The sequence below is a fragment of the Carassius gibelio genome, chromosome A22 (assembly GCF_023724105.1).
Source record: "Carassius gibelio isolate Cgi1373 ecotype wild population from Czech Republic chromosome A22, carGib1.2-hapl.c, whole genome shotgun sequence".
NCBI lineage: Eukaryota > Metazoa > Chordata > Actinopteri > Cypriniformes > Cyprinidae > Carassius > Carassius gibelio.
Window position 1 is genome coordinate 4,062,005 of NC_068392.1, and position 18,463 is coordinate 4,080,467.

The 18,463-nt window shown below is 35.4% G+C and overlaps 1 protein-coding gene across 1 annotated transcript; it reads right to left on the bottom strand.

The window, feature by feature from the left end:
* Positions 1-5,287: 5,287 nt before the first annotated feature.
* LOC127942886 (uncharacterized) lies at positions 5,288-9,404 on the bottom strand. The gene is made up of 6 exons (XM_052538899.1): positions 9,143-9,404; positions 8,057-8,473; positions 7,650-7,721; positions 7,173-7,283; positions 7,047-7,097; positions 5,288-6,179 (listed from the first exon to the last, which is right to left on the bottom strand). The coding sequence occupies exons 1-5, from the start codon at positions 9,183-9,185 to the stop codon at positions 7,048-7,050; spliced, it is 693 nt and encodes a 230-aa protein (XP_052394859.1). The 5' UTR covers positions 9,186-9,404; the 3' UTR covers positions 5,288-6,179; position 7,047.
* Positions 9,405-18,463: the final 9,059 nt, after the last annotated feature.

The following is an 18,463-nucleotide window of genomic DNA, read 5'->3' on the forward strand; positions in this document are numbered from 1 at the left end:
TACCTCTGGAGGTGGAATATCAGGATAAAAACAGCTACAGCTGTGTGCTCAACAATCCCATCAGCAACCAGACTCAACATCTGGACATCACTCAGCTCTGTCACACATGTTCAGGTATGTGAATGCATTTATTCACCGATCTCAGTCTACTGATCATGTGCTTAAAGGATTGAAGAAATAGAGAGGGTGGAATACAGTCAATCTCAATGAAATGTTTAGTGCAATTTGATGCACACAGTGTGTTTGTATCTGCTCGGCCACTTCTTTATCACTGAACTTGCTTGAAAAAAAAAAATGCACACAATAAAAACAGCTGCTTAAAATGTAGGTGTGAGTCAGAACTAAATGGTATTAATCTAAAAACAGTTGATTAGCATTGATTCGTTATATAGTCAATTCGGCATTCCCACACACCTTACATTCAGTCCCACTTTCTCTGACTTTGCCGGTGAAATTTGACTATGCAAATGTGTTTGTGAGTGTGACTCTGTAATAAAGGTGGGGTAAATGAGAAGGCAGGCAAAGAGACTAAATGCAAGATCTTAATGCAAGAGGTTATTATTTTTTAAACTCACAGACAAAACAAGAACCCATAAAATAAGAACAGTGGGGAACAAAAACACACGGTCATTCAGGAACTGTAAAAAACAATGGGGAAACACAACTGAGGCACACCTAAAGGATCGATCACCTGAGCGAACTGAACTGAAAACACGGTCTTCGTTCGGACCCACACTTTAACTCACACTAATGATCGTGTCTCTATCATTGCAGGCTCTGTCTCTCTGATAGTGCTGATCTCTGTTACTGCTGTTGCTGGATCTCTGTTGATCGTGGCTGCATTCGGGATATGTCTCGTGTGCAGGAAGTCTAAGAAATCTGATCAAAAAGGCAAGTAGAATAAAATGACATTGGCAATTCCCATCTAACTCAGAAAAACTGATTCTGCATTTCTCAGATTGCATGAAAACACAAAAAGAGAGAAATGCAATTCTGCAGTAATTTAATGATACAATAACTCAGAAACACAATCCTACATGTGTAAAGATGCAATGCTCAGCTAATGCTGAATAATGCTGTTTCACTCCTGGGTGGTATTTCCTTTTGATTTACTACATTTCATCATACTATAATAACATGCAAATCACTTCAGTATTTGTCTTGGTATGATTTATACATTACCTGCAAAGAATTTCTATAAAGTTCCTTTTCAGTATTGAATTCAAACTGAACATTTTATTAAAATATATAGTTTTAAACATGTTTTTGCACAATGAATTAACCATTAACTGTGTGCATTAATGTTTGTACTTTGACAGCCCTTTAATAACAACACATACTGTATATTATGAAGAAGCAGATCTATTTAAGATGGACTTGTTGTTTAATGCATCTATTATTATATTTCAAACAGGTCAGACTCCTGAAGAGATAATTTACATTGAGCCAACATTCAACAAAAGAAAAGTGCATGAAACAGTAAGTTTTATTCCAAAGGTATGCTCTTCATCTCTATATCACTTTAACAGTCAGTCAAATTTGTGCTTGTACAGTATATGGCAGACTGTGATTCAGAGAAAAAACATAAAATAGTCATAATATCATATCTCACAGACACTCATTCTACCATTATAACAAACAAATAACAGATCAACAGAGCATGAGTTGATATTTCCGTAGTGCATTTCCTGTCAGCTGATGATATCACTGTTCAGAACAACTTAATGAATTCACTCTCAGGTGCAACAGCTTGTGTCATTGGCTGCATTATTAGCTAAGGTAGATTGTAGAGACCATTTATGGTAGGCCACTTCTCAACTTGATCACTGATCACTTTTACAAGAAAAGAAAAAAACTGAACTAAAATCGAATCTCCAATTTTTTCATCATTAGTAAGAGTTTTTATAGATATATGTATTTTAATATTATTGCTTTTTTTTAATTTTTTTATTTTACAGAATGTAAAAGAGGACGCTCAAGTAGAGTATGCACCGATCGCCATGAGAAGATGATCAAATACTTTTTCTGAGATCCAGACTTGACAAGCAAGTTCTTTAAAAACTGTAAATGAGTTTTGGGTTTGTTGACAATCACTACATGTAGTATGTTAAAGTCCTGTTCACACCCGCAGTGACTAAAACAGTGCGCCTTTCCACCATTTCTGACAAATGCAAGCTGCATGCAGAATGTTTGGATATGTTTTATACTTCGGGTGCATTTATATATTTACTGAGAACTGTGAATGCTTCTTTTGTTGCATACAGATTTTTGCACACTGTATAGCAGGGAAGTGTTTGATTTCAGGCCCTACTAATGCTCACAAATCTCTGTTTTTATAACAGTAAAAAGTATTTTCTTGTTGCCTATTCTTAATGTAATATTGTGCCATGACTATCAAAATAAAACATTATTGAACATTATACTTGATCATAAAGACGGAATATCGACTGAAAAGTGTTTCTGTTGCTACAACACAAGCATCTGTGTGTCTGACACGTATTGTATAATCCACTTAATGTCATAAAGTAGCCCACACAGAAGCCACACTAACATCATCAGGGGAAACAGAAAGTGGTCGACCTCAGGGCTCTGTTTTTAACTCCTCTCCCAATTGAAGGAGGCCAATCTCACCTCTCAGTTAAATACTTCTGTAGATGAACACACCTAGAGCTAATTATGCTAAAACAGCGAGGAAACACATCATTTAGCATTGCTCAGTGACTGCTCTGTACAGAGTTGGACCCTCTTTGGAGACCCCTGACAGCTCTGGCCCCACATCAGCTCAGATCATGAGTCAGATTGAAACCTGCTGTGCACGGATTTTTTTTACAGCGATATAAAAATGAATATCAGAGCTGTTGAGAATATCTGCTGCTGAACTGCCCTCAGTGTGTGTGTGTGTGTGTGTGAGGTGTTAGTTGTGGTCCTGTGTGAATAGCGTGGGGTTTAGGGCTTTTTCCATTCCTGTTCACACAAAGCTCACAGTTTGACATCCGCCTTAACGCAAAACATCTTCACTGGAAATGCAGAACCTAAGTCTGACAAAAAATAATAATAATAATAATAATTCACATAGCAATATAGATGTCTAAAACTTAGACGCTGTGTGAATGTGAAATGTGTAAAATATAAAAATGGATACATATGCATATGCGTATCTCTCCATGACCTGCCGGATCAGCATGGTTAGTTTCAGTGGCTGGTTTTGCTCCAGTAAGACAGCTACATTTCTGAGAAGCATTCTTGACGTCAAACTTTTTATATAAAGGGCATATCCTGCATATTTTTGTCGATGTCAGGGAGTCAGTTTAAGAAGAAATGCAATCTATGTTGTAATGTTTCGCTGATGTTCAGAGTTTCTCTCTTGTCTTGGCGCTAACAAATGAAAAGTAGCAACGCTGCTAACTAATCTTTGTTATTTGGTTCAGTAGCATTTCAGTGTTGATGTCCAAAAGCAAAATGCAACGACTACACATTTAGATGTGAAAATGATTCATATAAGCCATCACTGGTCTTACTTGGAAAAACATGTGTATTTTAACCACCTCTACAGGAAAAAACACAACACAACAAAACCTCACAATGTGGAATACCGGTCAGATGGAAAAATGATTACACCCTCACAGAAGAAATTGGCCAAGTTTATCAGACAAATCTTGACACTTGGTACTATATTAGTAAGAAAGCGTACGCAACATGGGTGTGTACTGTTAAATACAGCTGTTGATTTCTTCTAAGACAGTTTTAGATATAGTTTCTCGCTCCTTCACTGATTCTGCTTGTTAACAGCCTGATGAGCTGGCTGGCCAGGTGACTTTCAGTTTAGTTTGCAACAATCCTAAAGTGTAGGTTTTAGGTATATGTTAGTGGCTTGCCTTTTAGCAGCGTTTATAAGCACTCACACTCACACGGCTCAGGGGCAGGTTATGTTCTGGGTTAGAGATCTCAGACTGAACTTGGACCAATCAGATGTGAGCAAAGTGACACAAAAAGTCATTCCCCCAGTTTCTCTTGCTCTAAATTAAAGGTAAAAAAAAAACACACATTTTCTGGCTTTAATGATAATTACTTAGTTATTTTATATGATTTATAAAATTATATTATTATGAATCCATTACACACGAGCAATTTTAGTTTAACAGTAATTATAAATAATTTATTTGAAATGAATATAAGTGTATACAGATCATGTGACGGATCAGCACAGTGCTGTCACTCTGCTCACAGCTGATTGGTCAAGTCTGGTTTGTGACCTTTAACCCAGATTAAAGCCTATCAGTGTAGCGTAATTTACCATGGCAACATAACCCGCTAAAAACCAACCTCCCTTCTTTAACCCAAAAACTCAGAGTTTGCAAGCTAAACGTGAATTTATCTGGGTAAAAACTGAAACCGGCTTAGTGCTATCACAGAGATTTTATGTTGTTTTATGTTTTCATGTCTTTCCTGAGGGGTAGCCGCTTTTACTTTGTGTTTATTTAATTATAGATATCATTTTGTTCACATGTTCGCCGGTTCCAGCCTTCTTCCTGGTTTATGAACTTTGTTACACCCTAATTTTCTAAAAAAAAAAAAAAAAAAAAAGGCTATTGCACTGTGACGGCTCATAAAATCTTTATCATGTCCACTGGTGTGTTCAGTGGTGAATGTGGGTCACGTGACTCACTCTTGGTAGAAAGGAAACAGTAGGTGTACTGTGTTAGTAGAAATTAATATATATATATTTTTTTTGTGAGATCTTTGAAATGTGTTTCTTTCTTCTAGCTGCTCTACACAGAGCGACCAGGTGTTTCTAATTTGAATAATTAACTGCTGTTAAATGAACTGAGCTGATGTTAATTACCCTCACCCTGATGAAGGCATGTAGATGTACATCTCACCAAGAGTTTTAACGTATAAAGGCTTTTTAACTTCTCACTACAATTCGAGTGCCTTGGGGTTCTTGTCCTTAAATAGGCCTACATTATTTTATTTTAAATTAAATCGAATGCTGTCTTTTTAATTCTTCTTAATATATATATATATATATATATATATATATATATATATATATATATAGTCTTTGTTCTAAATATTCCAATTCATATAAGCCTATCCCATTTTTGAAGGATGTATTTTATGAACGCTAGCGATGACGTCACAGCTTGTAACATAGCTCCTCACTGTGGACAAACTAAGAACAACAGTAAAAGTATTTTTTTTTTTCTGTAATACATTTCCACATTCAACAATATATATATATTTACACTGTTTTTTTTTTTTAAATCAGTTTGCCCTTAATGAACATTGAGCAAGTTATTATTGCACATAAAACATCAGTTCAGAAGAGTGCAAACAATACAAAACCAACCAAACAAGCATAATAACAACAACTTTACAATTCAATCTAAGGGTTCAGCATCACACACCTGAGATTGTGTCCCTTCGGTATGATATTCTATCTTATATTTTGATTGCACATTATTATTAAAACTTCAAGGCGGATGTTTCATCTATTTCGACGTTAGTACCGTTTACTTACAGATCCACACACACAAATGTTCAGCATTTATTTTTTCATTAAATTATTTGATTGTTTTCTGTCAAATTCAAATGTATTATATATGCATTTTTTAATAATAAGACACTATGTCCAACTAAAGACAACAGAATACCCAGGAGGACTTGGTGTGGAAGAGGATGTCATTGGTCCTGGATAACAGCAGGAAGCAGTCATGCATTATTTTAGTTTTTGATCCACCCTTTAAATGTAGAAAGAAGAAGCTCTTACGACAGGTGTATGGAGTGTCCTTACAGCGCTGACAGGAGATGGATATTTATATCACTCGGATTGCAAACCTGTTTGTTCTTCTAGTGTTCATTCTTAATACAAACTGTTGTGAACTGAGCACAACTTTATTCACCTTAACAGTTATTTGCTGTTCTTATTGTTCTTGCTATAGGCTTTTAACAATTCAATGAAATAAGGCTCAAACTCCTGCTTGCACTGCAGATGTGGCACAGAGTCTGCATCTGAAGTGGCTTTAGATGGATTTCCACAGCTCAGGGGCGGCATGAATCCACTTAGTATTATGAGACCAAAAGTGACTTTAGTGTTTTAAAGGAGCATACAGTCAAATGTGCCTTTAGTCCTGTTTAACCCTTAGATGTCCACTGAACCGTTTGGGGAACCGTCCCTTCTGAAAGAAAACAATGAATCACAAGATAAAGAGAGAGAAATGAACCATTTTACACATCTGTCATCAATATAAGATTGAGTTGAGAGGTTTTGTTTCCATTTCAGTGGAAATATAAAATACAGTTAATGTAGAGATACTAAAGATTTCTCCAAGCATTTTGAAGATGCCATGCATTTCTTCTGGTTAGTTTTTCTGTCTCTTCATGTCTCTCCAGACGGACTGGATGATGGTGAGATCGTGTCTCTGTTTGCATTACGCCATCTGTTGTCACAATCTTTGTTCATATAGAAATGTCACTGGATATTTACGATACATGGTAAAAATAATGTTTGCAAATGATATCTCCTACTGGCACCATAAAGCAAAAGAGTAAGAGTAATTATTTTCTGAAAAAAACTGAGATATAAATAAACTTTTCATTGATGTATGGTTTGTTAGGATCGGACAATATTTGGCTGAGATGCAATTTTTTAAAATCTGGAGTCTGAGGAAGCAAAAAATAAAATAAAAAATGAAAAATCTGAATATTGAGAAAATCACCTTTAAAGTTGTCCAAATGAAACTCTTAGCGATGCATATTACTAATGATTATATGTTTTTGTAATGTGTCTACAGTAGGGAATTTACAAAATATCTTCATGTTACATTATCTTTACCTGCTATCCTAATTATTTTTGGCATAAAGGGAACATTTTTCATATTTTACCCATGCAATGTATTGGTGGCTGTTGCAACAAATATACAAGTGCATCTGATGACTGGTTTTCTGCTCCAGGTGATACTTCTATAATTGTCTTTCTAACTAATTCTAACATGCCATTTGCATACTGTATATTTAATACATGCTACAGTAAAACAATATCTTACCTCATGCTGAGACTGCCAGCAGATGCTCAGACTTGTTTTTCTCCCTGTCTTCTGTTAAAAAAAGAGACAGTTAAATACAAGTTTTGCTTAATAAAGATGATGTTTTGCTCTCACTATAATACTTGCCCTTTTTAGAGGTCTCGTCACGATAGTAAAGCACACCAAGAACAGCTACAGCCACCAGAACAACAGCAACAGCACACGCTCCTGCTACAAGACCTACAGACAGAACTGAACCTAGAGATGAAGACAGACGTCAGTGGGAGCGCATCTGACACTTTGGTACACAGTTCTCATTAGATAAACTCTCTTAATGCAATCTTATAGAGATACATGGCAGAGATGTGAAAGACTAATTCCTCCGTTAGGGATTTTTTCATATTGGATTATTTGATTATTTCTTCCACTTTATCTCTGGTAAAAATAAATAAAACCACAATATAGTAATAATACTAACACTAAAATCAAAACTGGCACACCTGAACATTACTGAAAGAGATCAGAAGAGGAATATATGTGGAGCTGTCACCCTTTGTAAGATAATAAACATGTCATCTATTGTAAATAAATACAAATAAAAAAGAAAGTGAATAGAAAACATACTCTTTTTACACACTTGTTCCTTCTCCTTATAGTAAGATCTTTTATTGGATTTGTCAAGACGAGAGCGAGAGGCTGGGAAACACAAGGAAATAACATAATTAGCATTTAGTATATATATTTTTTAATTCATTTATTTTCTATATCCATTTCTAGCTGCAGGAAAACCTTTCCAAACACAGAACAAACCTGGTTTGTTATAAACATTGGTTGCATTGTGGCAACATATCACCAGACAAAGTGATCTGTTTGATAAAGAGTCTACCGATTATACTATCTCGAATATTATCAAAATGTTGAATTATTCACAGAAGATAAAATAGTGTAAATGTGTTTTCACTGTTCAGATAGTTCCCATTCAGTCATGTTTGTAAATGCAGAAGAACATACTCTCTGTCTGAATGACTCACCACTAATGTCTGAACGATCACTAGATGAATCAGGACGGACAGACACACTGAACGTCTTTATGGTGTCTCCAGTGTTGATCATTTTTGTGATGATTTTTGTTCTGTCACACTCGCTGTGGCTTTGGCTGGTTTCTGAGCTCTCGTTTCTGACGATCTCTGCTTCGTAGCGTCCAGCGTGTTCAGATCTGATGTTTTTGATGGTCAGGGATCCAGTCTCAAAGTCCACTGATAGTCTGTTTCTGAATCTCTGACGTTCTCCATCATACACACAACCCTCACTGGGATCATCTCTGATCAGGGCGATGAGGGTGTCATTAAAATACCACAGCATCTGGTCACGCTCTTGCATGGAAACATCACTTTTAAGAGTGACAAAGTCTCCCTCCGTCACTGACACGGAGTTTGATCCAAGCACAGCTGGAGACAAAATAAACAATAATTACTTAAGTGTGTGTGTGCGTGTGTTCATTTTACAGTGATGACAGTGTCATGGTAATTGGGAAACATTTGGAGAGACAGATCTAAATGCAACACTTTGTGTCAGGAAAAGCTGAGAAAAACATGTAACAGTGATTTAACACAAAACAAGGAACCCATCAAACTGAAGGCAATATATACACAGGATAATAAAATCTAAATTAACCCTTTCGTGCGTGAATTATTATCTGAAAATACCTTCTACTGACATTTCAAGCCATTTTTATAAAAGACATTAAAACCACATTTTGTAACTACTTATTTTAAAACATTCTCCGATTTATTTAACACAACACAGAGGTCAAATGCAAAATTATAATGCATCATCAGCTTAATTTTGTAATTTCATTTTTAAATCTGAATGACTAAAACACAAAGAACAATGTAGGCTATATGTTAAAGTGTGAACTGGGGCCAATTTCACAGAAACAAAACAAAACTTAATCTAGTTTTACCAGTTAGTCATCTGTTTTCTTTTTTTTATTAAGAATTTTATGAAAATCATGTTACTTCACATCTCTAAATTATACTAAATTACATGTAATTGTTTAAAACAGCGACGGGAAAAACAGAAGAAAAAGGGTAGAGTTGAAATTCCTTGTAACTTACCTTCGACGACAAAAATTATAATGAGCACAATAAAGCCTTCCATTGTTTTTATTTTCTTCACTTGGTCAATCGATTCAGACACATTTGTCTAATCGCGAAGTCATCAACAACGATTAGAAAGAAGTTCTGTTAAAAGGTTTCCTTCAAGATTGAAATATTCACACCTGAAGAAAAAAGAGACAATTAGTATTAGGCTACATGTAGGTCGCGATGTTCCTGGTTACATAATTGTGACAGAATCCAAAGGTGATGTGATTGTGATTATGTGTGTGTGTGTGTGTGTGTGTGTGTGTGTGTGTGTGTCTTTATTAGGAAGGCGGGGCACATTGCAACGCGTAATGAGCACGAGAGCCTACTTTGAATACCATTTCGTAATAATTAGATATAGTTAGCATTTACACTATTAGTGATGTTAACAATGAAACAAAGTGTGTATATTGTGTATTCAGCGCATTTTAAGTTCCATTTATTTTCTCATAAAATCACGTGATCGGTGGCAAAGTGTCGTGTCGTTTAGTTATGGATTGGTCTGTGAGCATGCCACCAGAAATAGTAGGTTAAAGGGGATTTAAAACATAAGGAAACAAGTGTTGTGTGTCTGATTCACGGTAAGTTCGGCAAAAATTAAAACATGAGCTGAAGAGAATGAACGTGATTCACCGAAGGCGACACTAGTCCTCTAAAAACATTGTGTGGTCACATTCCTTTACACAGAAACCTAGTTTGACCTGATGGATGTGAGTTTATGTGCATGTGTCAGTAGATGTGGTTAAAAAGTAGGCCTACTACATTTCCTCTCTTTTTAATATGAAGCTTACAATCTGACTTACAAAAACAAAAACAAAAAACAGCTTTACTGATGTTTGATAAACTGTCCAATAATTACACATTATTCTTAATTACACTATCACTCATACACTAATATACTATTCTACACAGGTTGTGCATTATAAGTGAAGTTATGATTTATTATTATTATTATTATTATTGTGAAACCCTAGTGTGTGGTCAGTGAAGGTGGTCAAATCCTGTTGGGGAGGATCCACACATGCTAAAATCACACTTATGTCAAGTCTGAACAGCCTGCTTTCAGAGATTCTCACTATTAGCGTGCTCAAAGAAAATGGTTCATGTTGTCATTAAGTTCTGATAGGATTTCCAGCTCAGCACACAGGTCAGTGGAAAAAACACAAAATAATACATGTACGTGTAGGGTTTGACAAATATCTATATAGGTGACACTGGACTATTTAATTGTTTTACACATGCCTTATTAAAACACACTGAAAACAGAAATGCTATGATGTTTTAATCCATTATTATTATCACTGAAACGGTTTAGACTAATTTAGACAAGCTGATGTTCTACAAAAGAAAAGCACAGAAACTGGTAAGATTATTCATCACTAATTCATGCTATGTGTGTCATTTCAACAGTGTAATAAAGACAAAGATACAAAACAGAACCATATTAGATATGTATTAAAGTCATAAAATCATTATTCAATGTGAGAAATAGTGATTCATATGTCATAATACTAATGACACTTCTTCTGAAGTGTAACTAAAGAGTAACAGATCTACATTAGTTCATATTTCCACTGCTCACTGAAATATTTGAGACAACGTCTCAGTCTAAATCTGAGATTCACATACTGTACATGCTTTTGTGATTTAATGCTGTGTTTTACAGGATGTTAAAGAGGAGGATCATGTAGAGTAAGCTCTTCTCATCAAGAGCAGATGATCAAGTAAATACCAGACGTGCTTTGGTGGCTTTCACAGGAAGATCCTGCGGCGAACTAGAGTCTGAGCTCTTTAAAACACAAGGATTGAGTTTTGAGATTGTTGAATTGTGATAATCAGTGATGGACTATAGAAATTCCCACTTAACTAATGTGCTCTGAAATATAAGGACTTTTCACAAATAGTTTAATTTTTTTGGCCCACTGGAACATTTTCATGTTTGACTCTTAAATCTTCTTAAGGAAGTTTATTATCATTATTTTTTTCATTAAACAAATCCTCAAAACAAGAAACATTTTGCGTCCGCTTTTCAGAGACGTGGCTTGATCGATGTCACTAGATGTCATTAGTTTGTGGTTGAAGGACTCTTTACTTCCTGCTAATTTAAAACACACACTCTGACTTCAGCTGTAACAAAACAGACTTTACTGTGAAATACTGGATCTAACAGACACACAGATAACACAGTGTGTGATAAAATATCAGTCAATTCAAGTAAAGCTAGATGTATTTATAAAGTGCTTTTTATTGCACCCATTATTTCAAATCAGATTTACAGAAAACCATGGTGTTAATGTTTAGGTCCAACACTGAAAAAATAAAAATAATAAATAAAACCCTGCCTGTGTCCTGAAGAGCTTGATTATCTTGTTCAGGGGTGTCTGATTAAGACTGGGTCTAAACTCTGCAGGACACCGGCCCTCCAGGATCAATGTTCCCCACCTCTGCCCGATTTAGTCACATTTAGCAGGATTTTGGGATAATATTGTCTATTTTTTGTGATGATACTAGACAAACTAGATTTTTTTTCATTAGTATAACAGTGCTGCCACTCAAAGGCAAAATGCGATAACTACACATTTAGTAAAATTAATAATTTTTAAACTTTGTCAAAAAAGCACCAATTCAGATTATGGGTTTCCATACTTGGCTGCAGAACCTGATTTTACCAAGTGAGATATGATCCTGGGACAACATCTTTGTTGACCCTGGAACAACATTGTGATTAACCAATCAGATTTGAAGAACAAGTTTATAGATTTTGTGAAGTTTACAATCAGTGTTTGGTGCTTGTACATCAGTGTCATTCATCTCCTCTGATTTTAGGGATTACTCATGGTTAAGGTTAGGTTTAGGTGTAGGGATATGGTCAAGAATATATTTGACCTAGGAACACATCAGGACGTGCTACTTGGCTAATGTCATGACTTTCACTTTCACTTTGTCGGAGCGCCATCTAGTGTCCAAATACTGACATAGTCATGAAGCAACAGAAACACCTGTACAAGAATGAAGTTGATGCTGTGATGCACGTATTCCACTGCAGCTGTGGAGTGCAGACATATATGCTATTTACACTAAGTTTAAATAGTAGTATTTTTTTTATCGATAAGCTAAATTCACTAAGTGCAAATAGCGATATATTCTATTATTTACTATAAAATGATGAGTATTTTCTTTGCAATAATTGTAGTTAAATGCTGTTTATACTACTTGCTGCAAATAGTGTCAGATATCTGCACCTCATTATTGTAGCATTATAAAACAGTATGCAATAATAATGATTGTAAATGATAATTTTATTAAAATTATCAAATGGGACAATTAATCCATTCACTTAACCCTAACCCTAACCTTAACCAATAAACATCCGTGAGGCACCTTTTTTTCTCTACTTTATTATTACTTTACATATATTTCCTTCATTTTTATTGAAAGTAGATTCCTTTCTGATGTTATATGTGATGTGGAAAGGGAGAAGAAGGAGGAGTTCGGCAAAAGGAGGATTCAGACTTGGGTCGATCATGTAAAAAAAAGACAGCTAAAATGATGCCGTACGTCACAGGAGTGCTGTATAAAAAGTGTTTAGTAATCTTGTGTAACCCCACCACCCCTTAGTGAGTGGAGTAAGTGTAAATAGCCTATGTATATGTATATATATATGAAAATATTGGTTCCAAAATGACCGTTTCAAAGCCAGTTTGTGATGATGTCTGTGGCATAAATCATGGTTTGTTTACAATCACATGTAAACACTTCTACTTATAAATACATTGGTTTTTAATGCTAAAATATACCCTTACAAAGTCACTTTTAAACAATTAGATTTTCATTGCACATCATCGCCCTGATTGTGGTGAAAGAAGAAAATCACATCTCTAATAATAGTGCTTCTTTTACCTGATAAGGTGCGCTGTAAATACACACTACTGAGAAGAACCGATGCACACAATGAAGACAGGTCTGCTAGATCATTGTGCTGCCTCCTGCTGTCTCTCTGAACAAGAACCAACTCAATTCAACATACAAACTGACCATCTGCAGCCACATTCGGCTGTCAGTTCAGCTTTCAGTGCTTATTTCTCTTCTTATGCGTCTTTGGTTCATGCATTCAGTTCACCAACTCACACGTGGCTCATTTTAAAGATAGCAGCTTTCAGTTTGACTCAGAAGCTGAACAAATCTGTTACTGTGCGATGGCAGACAGCTTTAACTTTGCACTTTGTTTTAGTTTTTGTTTCATACACAAACTTTAAGAACTGAATAAATACATATCACACAGCAATTTAAAAATAAGTAGACTTTAATTCAGTTTTACCATGAAATGTAGTTAAACCACACAATCTCATAAACTATTCTTCCACTTTTAGATATTTAACAAATTCAGGCAACTACCTTACAAAAACTATGCTATATTTTAAAAATACAGAATATTTTCACACATTAAGAACAGCTAATATTTTAATAAGGGCCAGTTGAACTATAATATTATATCATATGCAAATGCAGCGTGTGAACTAGGAGGGTCAATCTCTGTTGTGGGACGTCTTTAGTGAAGGACTGCTTTTAGAGGAGGTTTTATTAGATCAGACACTGAACCGCTGAACAAAAATGACTCACATGTTTGTTTTGTTCTGTTTGTGCTGCAGGAGTCTGATTGGTAAGTTGTTATATGTGTGTGTGTGTGTGTGTGTGTGTGGTTTAATTTTTTGTTAAGAATTAGGCTATTCAATCATTATTATGAGATACAATAAATTTAAAATATATATTAATTTAAAATAAGGTCTCCCTTTTCTATTTTCTGTGGAATTTTACACTGAAAAAAAAAAAAAAATGCTAAAATTTGTGGGAAATAATTTAAATCTCCACAGCAAATGTACATGTCTGTGTTTATATCTATTTTTTTTCTTCAAAATGTATTTCTAAAAAATAAAATTTTTAAATACTTCTGCAGTCACCATAAATGTCTAAAAAAGTCATAAGACAAAATGAGTCAAATATTCAGCACAATTAAACTGTAAATTTAGACACTGATTTTGCTCTAGCAGATAACTTTAAAAAAAATCAAGGTGTGAAATCTATCATTCATGTTCATCAGGTGCTGATTCAGTGTCAGTGATGGAGGGAGATTCTGTCACTTTAAACACTAATGTTACTGAGATACCTGAAGACTGTGACATAGCCTGGAAATTTGGAGCTGAAAGGTCTCTCATAGCTAAAATCAGCACTGAGAAACAAACCTCCTTCACGTTTAACAATACTGAGAGATTCAGAGACAGACTGAAGCTGGACGATCAAACTGGATCTCTGACCATCACAAACATCACAACTGAACACACTGGAGTCTATCAACTACAGATGAGGGGAGCAAAACTGATATCAAAAACATTCAGTGTTTCTGTCTATGGTGAGCAGAGATTATTTGATCTGTCTTTTACATATTCTTGCTTTACAGTTCGAGGTGACAGATCAAACACTTAACACTGAACTGAAAATAAACTCGTTTTGTACATTTACCCATGTTCTGCAGCTCGTCTGTCTGTTCCTGTCATCAGCAGTAACTCTTCACAATGTTCTTCATCATCCTCCTCATCCTCAGAGCAGAATTGTTCATTGGTGTGTTCAGTGGTGAATGTGGGTCATGTGACTCTCTCCTGGTACAAAGGAAACAGTTTATTGTCCAGCATCAGTGTGTCTGATCTCAGCATCAGTCTCTCTCTACCTCTGGAGGTGGAATATCAGGATAAAAACAGCTACAGCTGTGTGCTCAACAATCCCATCAGCAACCAGACTCAACATCTGGACATCACTCAGCTCTGTCACACATGTTCAGGTACAGCAGAGCTGATGTATGTGATTATTTACTGAGCTGATCTCAGACGGACACATGCTCTTACAGTAATGATTATCATCACAGGCTCTGTCTCTCTGATCGTGTTGATCTCTGCTGGATCTCTGATGATTGTTGCTGCAGTTGGGATCTTCTGCATCTACTGGAAGCACATAAAAACTGACCAAACAGGCAAGTGTTAGACAAATTATGTGTAGCTTTTTAGGTGCAAATCATTTTTTATCAACCTGATAGTAAGTAGTCTAAATATAGCTATGTGCATTTATAATGTGTATGGAAGGCTCAGGACCATAAAATGTTCATCCACTCATATCCCTCAGTCCGAGGGGTACGTATGTATTTGCATACTTTCATTCACTGTTAGCACAGACATGATTCGTCATCAGCACGCTCCATTACACTATAGCAGACTGAGCGAGAATGAAAGGCATTATTACTGTAATATTGTGAGCTTTGTACTCTAGTGTTTTTTTTTCTGGTGAATGAGACATGAGTGAATCTAACAGCGCTGCCTTCAACCCTCCATCAACTCGGTCTCTAATCGTTTCGCTGATCAGACTTAGCTCTGTCTGTGTGTGTTAATTTTGGAGGAGGCGTGGCTTTGGAGAGGGATTTGCAGCGAGGGTGGGATCTTATGCTTTAAGAGCTAGCTTGCTATTGCTAGCCTTTCCCGAAATTGCCTACCCTACCTTTAAAATTAAACGTTTTAATGATGTCAAAAATAATTAAGTGTTAATGCATTAATGCAATAAATTTAAATTTCACAGCCTTAATAATAACATGATGCAAAGAAGCAGATCTATTTAATATTGTGTTTAGTTTTAATGCATCTTTTATTGTTGATGTCAAAACAGTTCAGACTCATATAGAAGAGGTCACTTACACTGATCTGACGATCCACAAAAGAAACACACAGAAATCGGTAAGACAAACTATTCCCAAATTTATGTTACTCTGTCTAGTCTCTGTCATCTAAGAAACTATTTAAAAAAAAAGTCAGGGTCATAAAACCTATCAACACTGCAGACTTTGTTCAATGAACTTAATTTAACTGAAGAAAATATTTCCAGAAAATGAATTCAGATTTATAAAACAGAAACAATCCAGGTTTGTGTGTCAGCTAACTACTATATAGCAGAATAACATATTAGTAACCATCATTTATTACTGGAATGAGCAGTTATTTCTCACTGAACAATGATTGTGCAACACACACCAAAGCACAAGTGTTACTCTTCAGCTCAATGATGACCATAACTCAACAACACAACAGAAACTCTTTTAAATCGCCAACATAAAGAGCATGAAACACTAAAGAACACTTTAAATCTCTTTCCTTTTGCTGAAAAAACACATTTACATTTTATTAGAGTAACACTTCTCTTTGTTTTTTTGTGTGTGTGATATTTTGTTCAGCGTGTTAAAGAGGAAGATCGTGTGGAGTACGCACCCATTGCCACGAGATGATGATCTTCAGTCTTCAGTGTGTTTCTAGTCTCAGTGTTAATTTTGACACGAAATTTTAATTTAGTTTTAGTCTTAGTCTTTTGACTATAATTCTTTTTAGTTTTAGTCAAGTTTTAGTCATCTGATTTGTTTTAATTTTAGTCTTATTTTAGTCGACTAAAATTGCTTGGTATTTTAGTCGACTAAAATTGCTTGGTATTTTAGTCGACTAAAATAAGACTAAAATCAATAACAGATTTACTAAACAATTTTTTACAGCTGGTATAGGAAACAAACTTAACCAAAATATATAAAACACAAATTCAACTTTATTTCAACACAACTGTGTCTTTATTTCGATTCAAAAGCTTTTATGCAGCAACAAACACTGTCATGATAATGTAAACAATAACTAGCTGCCAATTGACCATCAATAAAAGAAAAATAACGTTAGGTCCAGGACCTTAAAGCTTACAGCTGAGCTGAACAATAAGTGCATACATTTAAAGTAAATATTTTATAAGTTGGCAGCTAGGTGGATAAAAAAAGTAACAAGATTTTATAAGGTATTCATTTGTCTAGCAATATTGTATGTTTTAAATACTACAATATTGCTAGATTTGTATGTATAATGATAGGATGTGAACATTCATGTTTCACATGACTAATATAGAAATATTTGTGATATTGTCAACAAGTAGAACATTATAAAATATACTAAACATTAGTATTAATCAAATGTATTTATCATGATATTACGTATTAGTATTGTGCTCTCATCTAACTTGAAGAAGGGGCTATTTTACAGTACTTTTCAGTTCGTAATATTTAATGCTACAACATCTACGCACTGCACTATTCCAATTTTGCTTAGCTCAATAAACAAAAGAACATCGTTGTAAAATTACATTTGAGAAAATGTCCGGGTGGCTCGTCTGTAAATGTCTTTTCAAATTGGTTGTGTTCTTGCCACGAATGAGCGCTCTGCGTGCCTTACACTTTGTTTTGTTTTGTTCGTCGTCAAACGTGAAGTGAGCTGTGGACATTTTGTCGCTCTTTTAGACAGTAGGGACTTTAAGCAACAGCTGCGAATGGAACGGCTACAGCGACCGGAAGTTTGCCGTCACACCGCTGTAGCCAAGAACGTAAAAGTCACTAAGCAACGGTAAAACAGAACAGCGCAACGCAGCATTAATTCATTTATTGAGATCCAAAAAAATATATAATTTAAAAAAGCAAGAGAAGGATTGCTTTTGGCGTTAAATGACAATCTTTTGTCAGAAGAGGAGTTTTTAATATTGTATGATGTAAATAAGTCTAAAAACATAACATTTATTTACCTAACCTCTCACGTTGTAGCGACTCCGGCAAATCAGCTGTTCTCCCGTAGTAGACCGTTAAATTAGAACGTCACAAAGTAGCAGTTAAATTCGCGCAGGCGCAATACAACGCCAGAATGGCGTTGCCGTTCCACCAGAGGCTGTTGCTTAAAGTCCCTATCACCTCTTCGAATGCCGACTTCCCGGGAGCTCATAAAAACTGAAAACCTTCGCTTCACGTCTCAATAAATCAGGCTCTGATTGGTTCTCTTCTCTCATGCAGTCTGTTCTGTTTTGCCGGTTCTTTTGTTCATTCCTCGCATCTCTCCCGTCTGCTGATTTGATTTTCGTCACAGTCTATTTTCGTCTCGTCCTTTATTCGTTGACGATAATGTCAATCAATTTAGTCATAGTTTTAGTCTCCATCAGTGCCTTCTATTTTAGTTTTCGTTTCGTTTTCGTCGGTAAAAATATATTCGTGACGAAAATAATGACGAAAATATTTAGTCAACGAAATTAACACTGGTCTCAGATCTGCTTTACTCCTGAAATAACCTCAGACTCTGAGTCTTGAGATGAGTTTAGGGATTGTCGAAAAATCACATTGTGTAATAACTAAAGACTGATTATTGAAATTATCTGCTAAAAATAATTTGTCTTTGTCTCATTTATGTACAT

What these genes read in the sequence shown, in the direction of transcription:
- LOC127942886 (XM_052538899.1), bottom strand. Translation starts at nt 9,185, where the DNA reads ATGGAAGGCTTTATTGTGCTCATTATAATTTTTGTCGTCGAAG. An exon ending in GGAACAAGTGTGTAAAAAGA is followed by an intron (nt 7,284 to 7,649) that starts GTATGTTTTCTA and finishes CTTCATCTCTAG; the next exon opens with GTTCAGTTCTGTCTGTAGGT. An exon ending in TGACGAGACCTCTAAAAAGG is followed by an intron (nt 7,098 to 7,172) that starts GCAAGTATTATA and finishes TTTTTTTAACAG; the next exon opens with AAGACAGGGAGAAAAACAAG.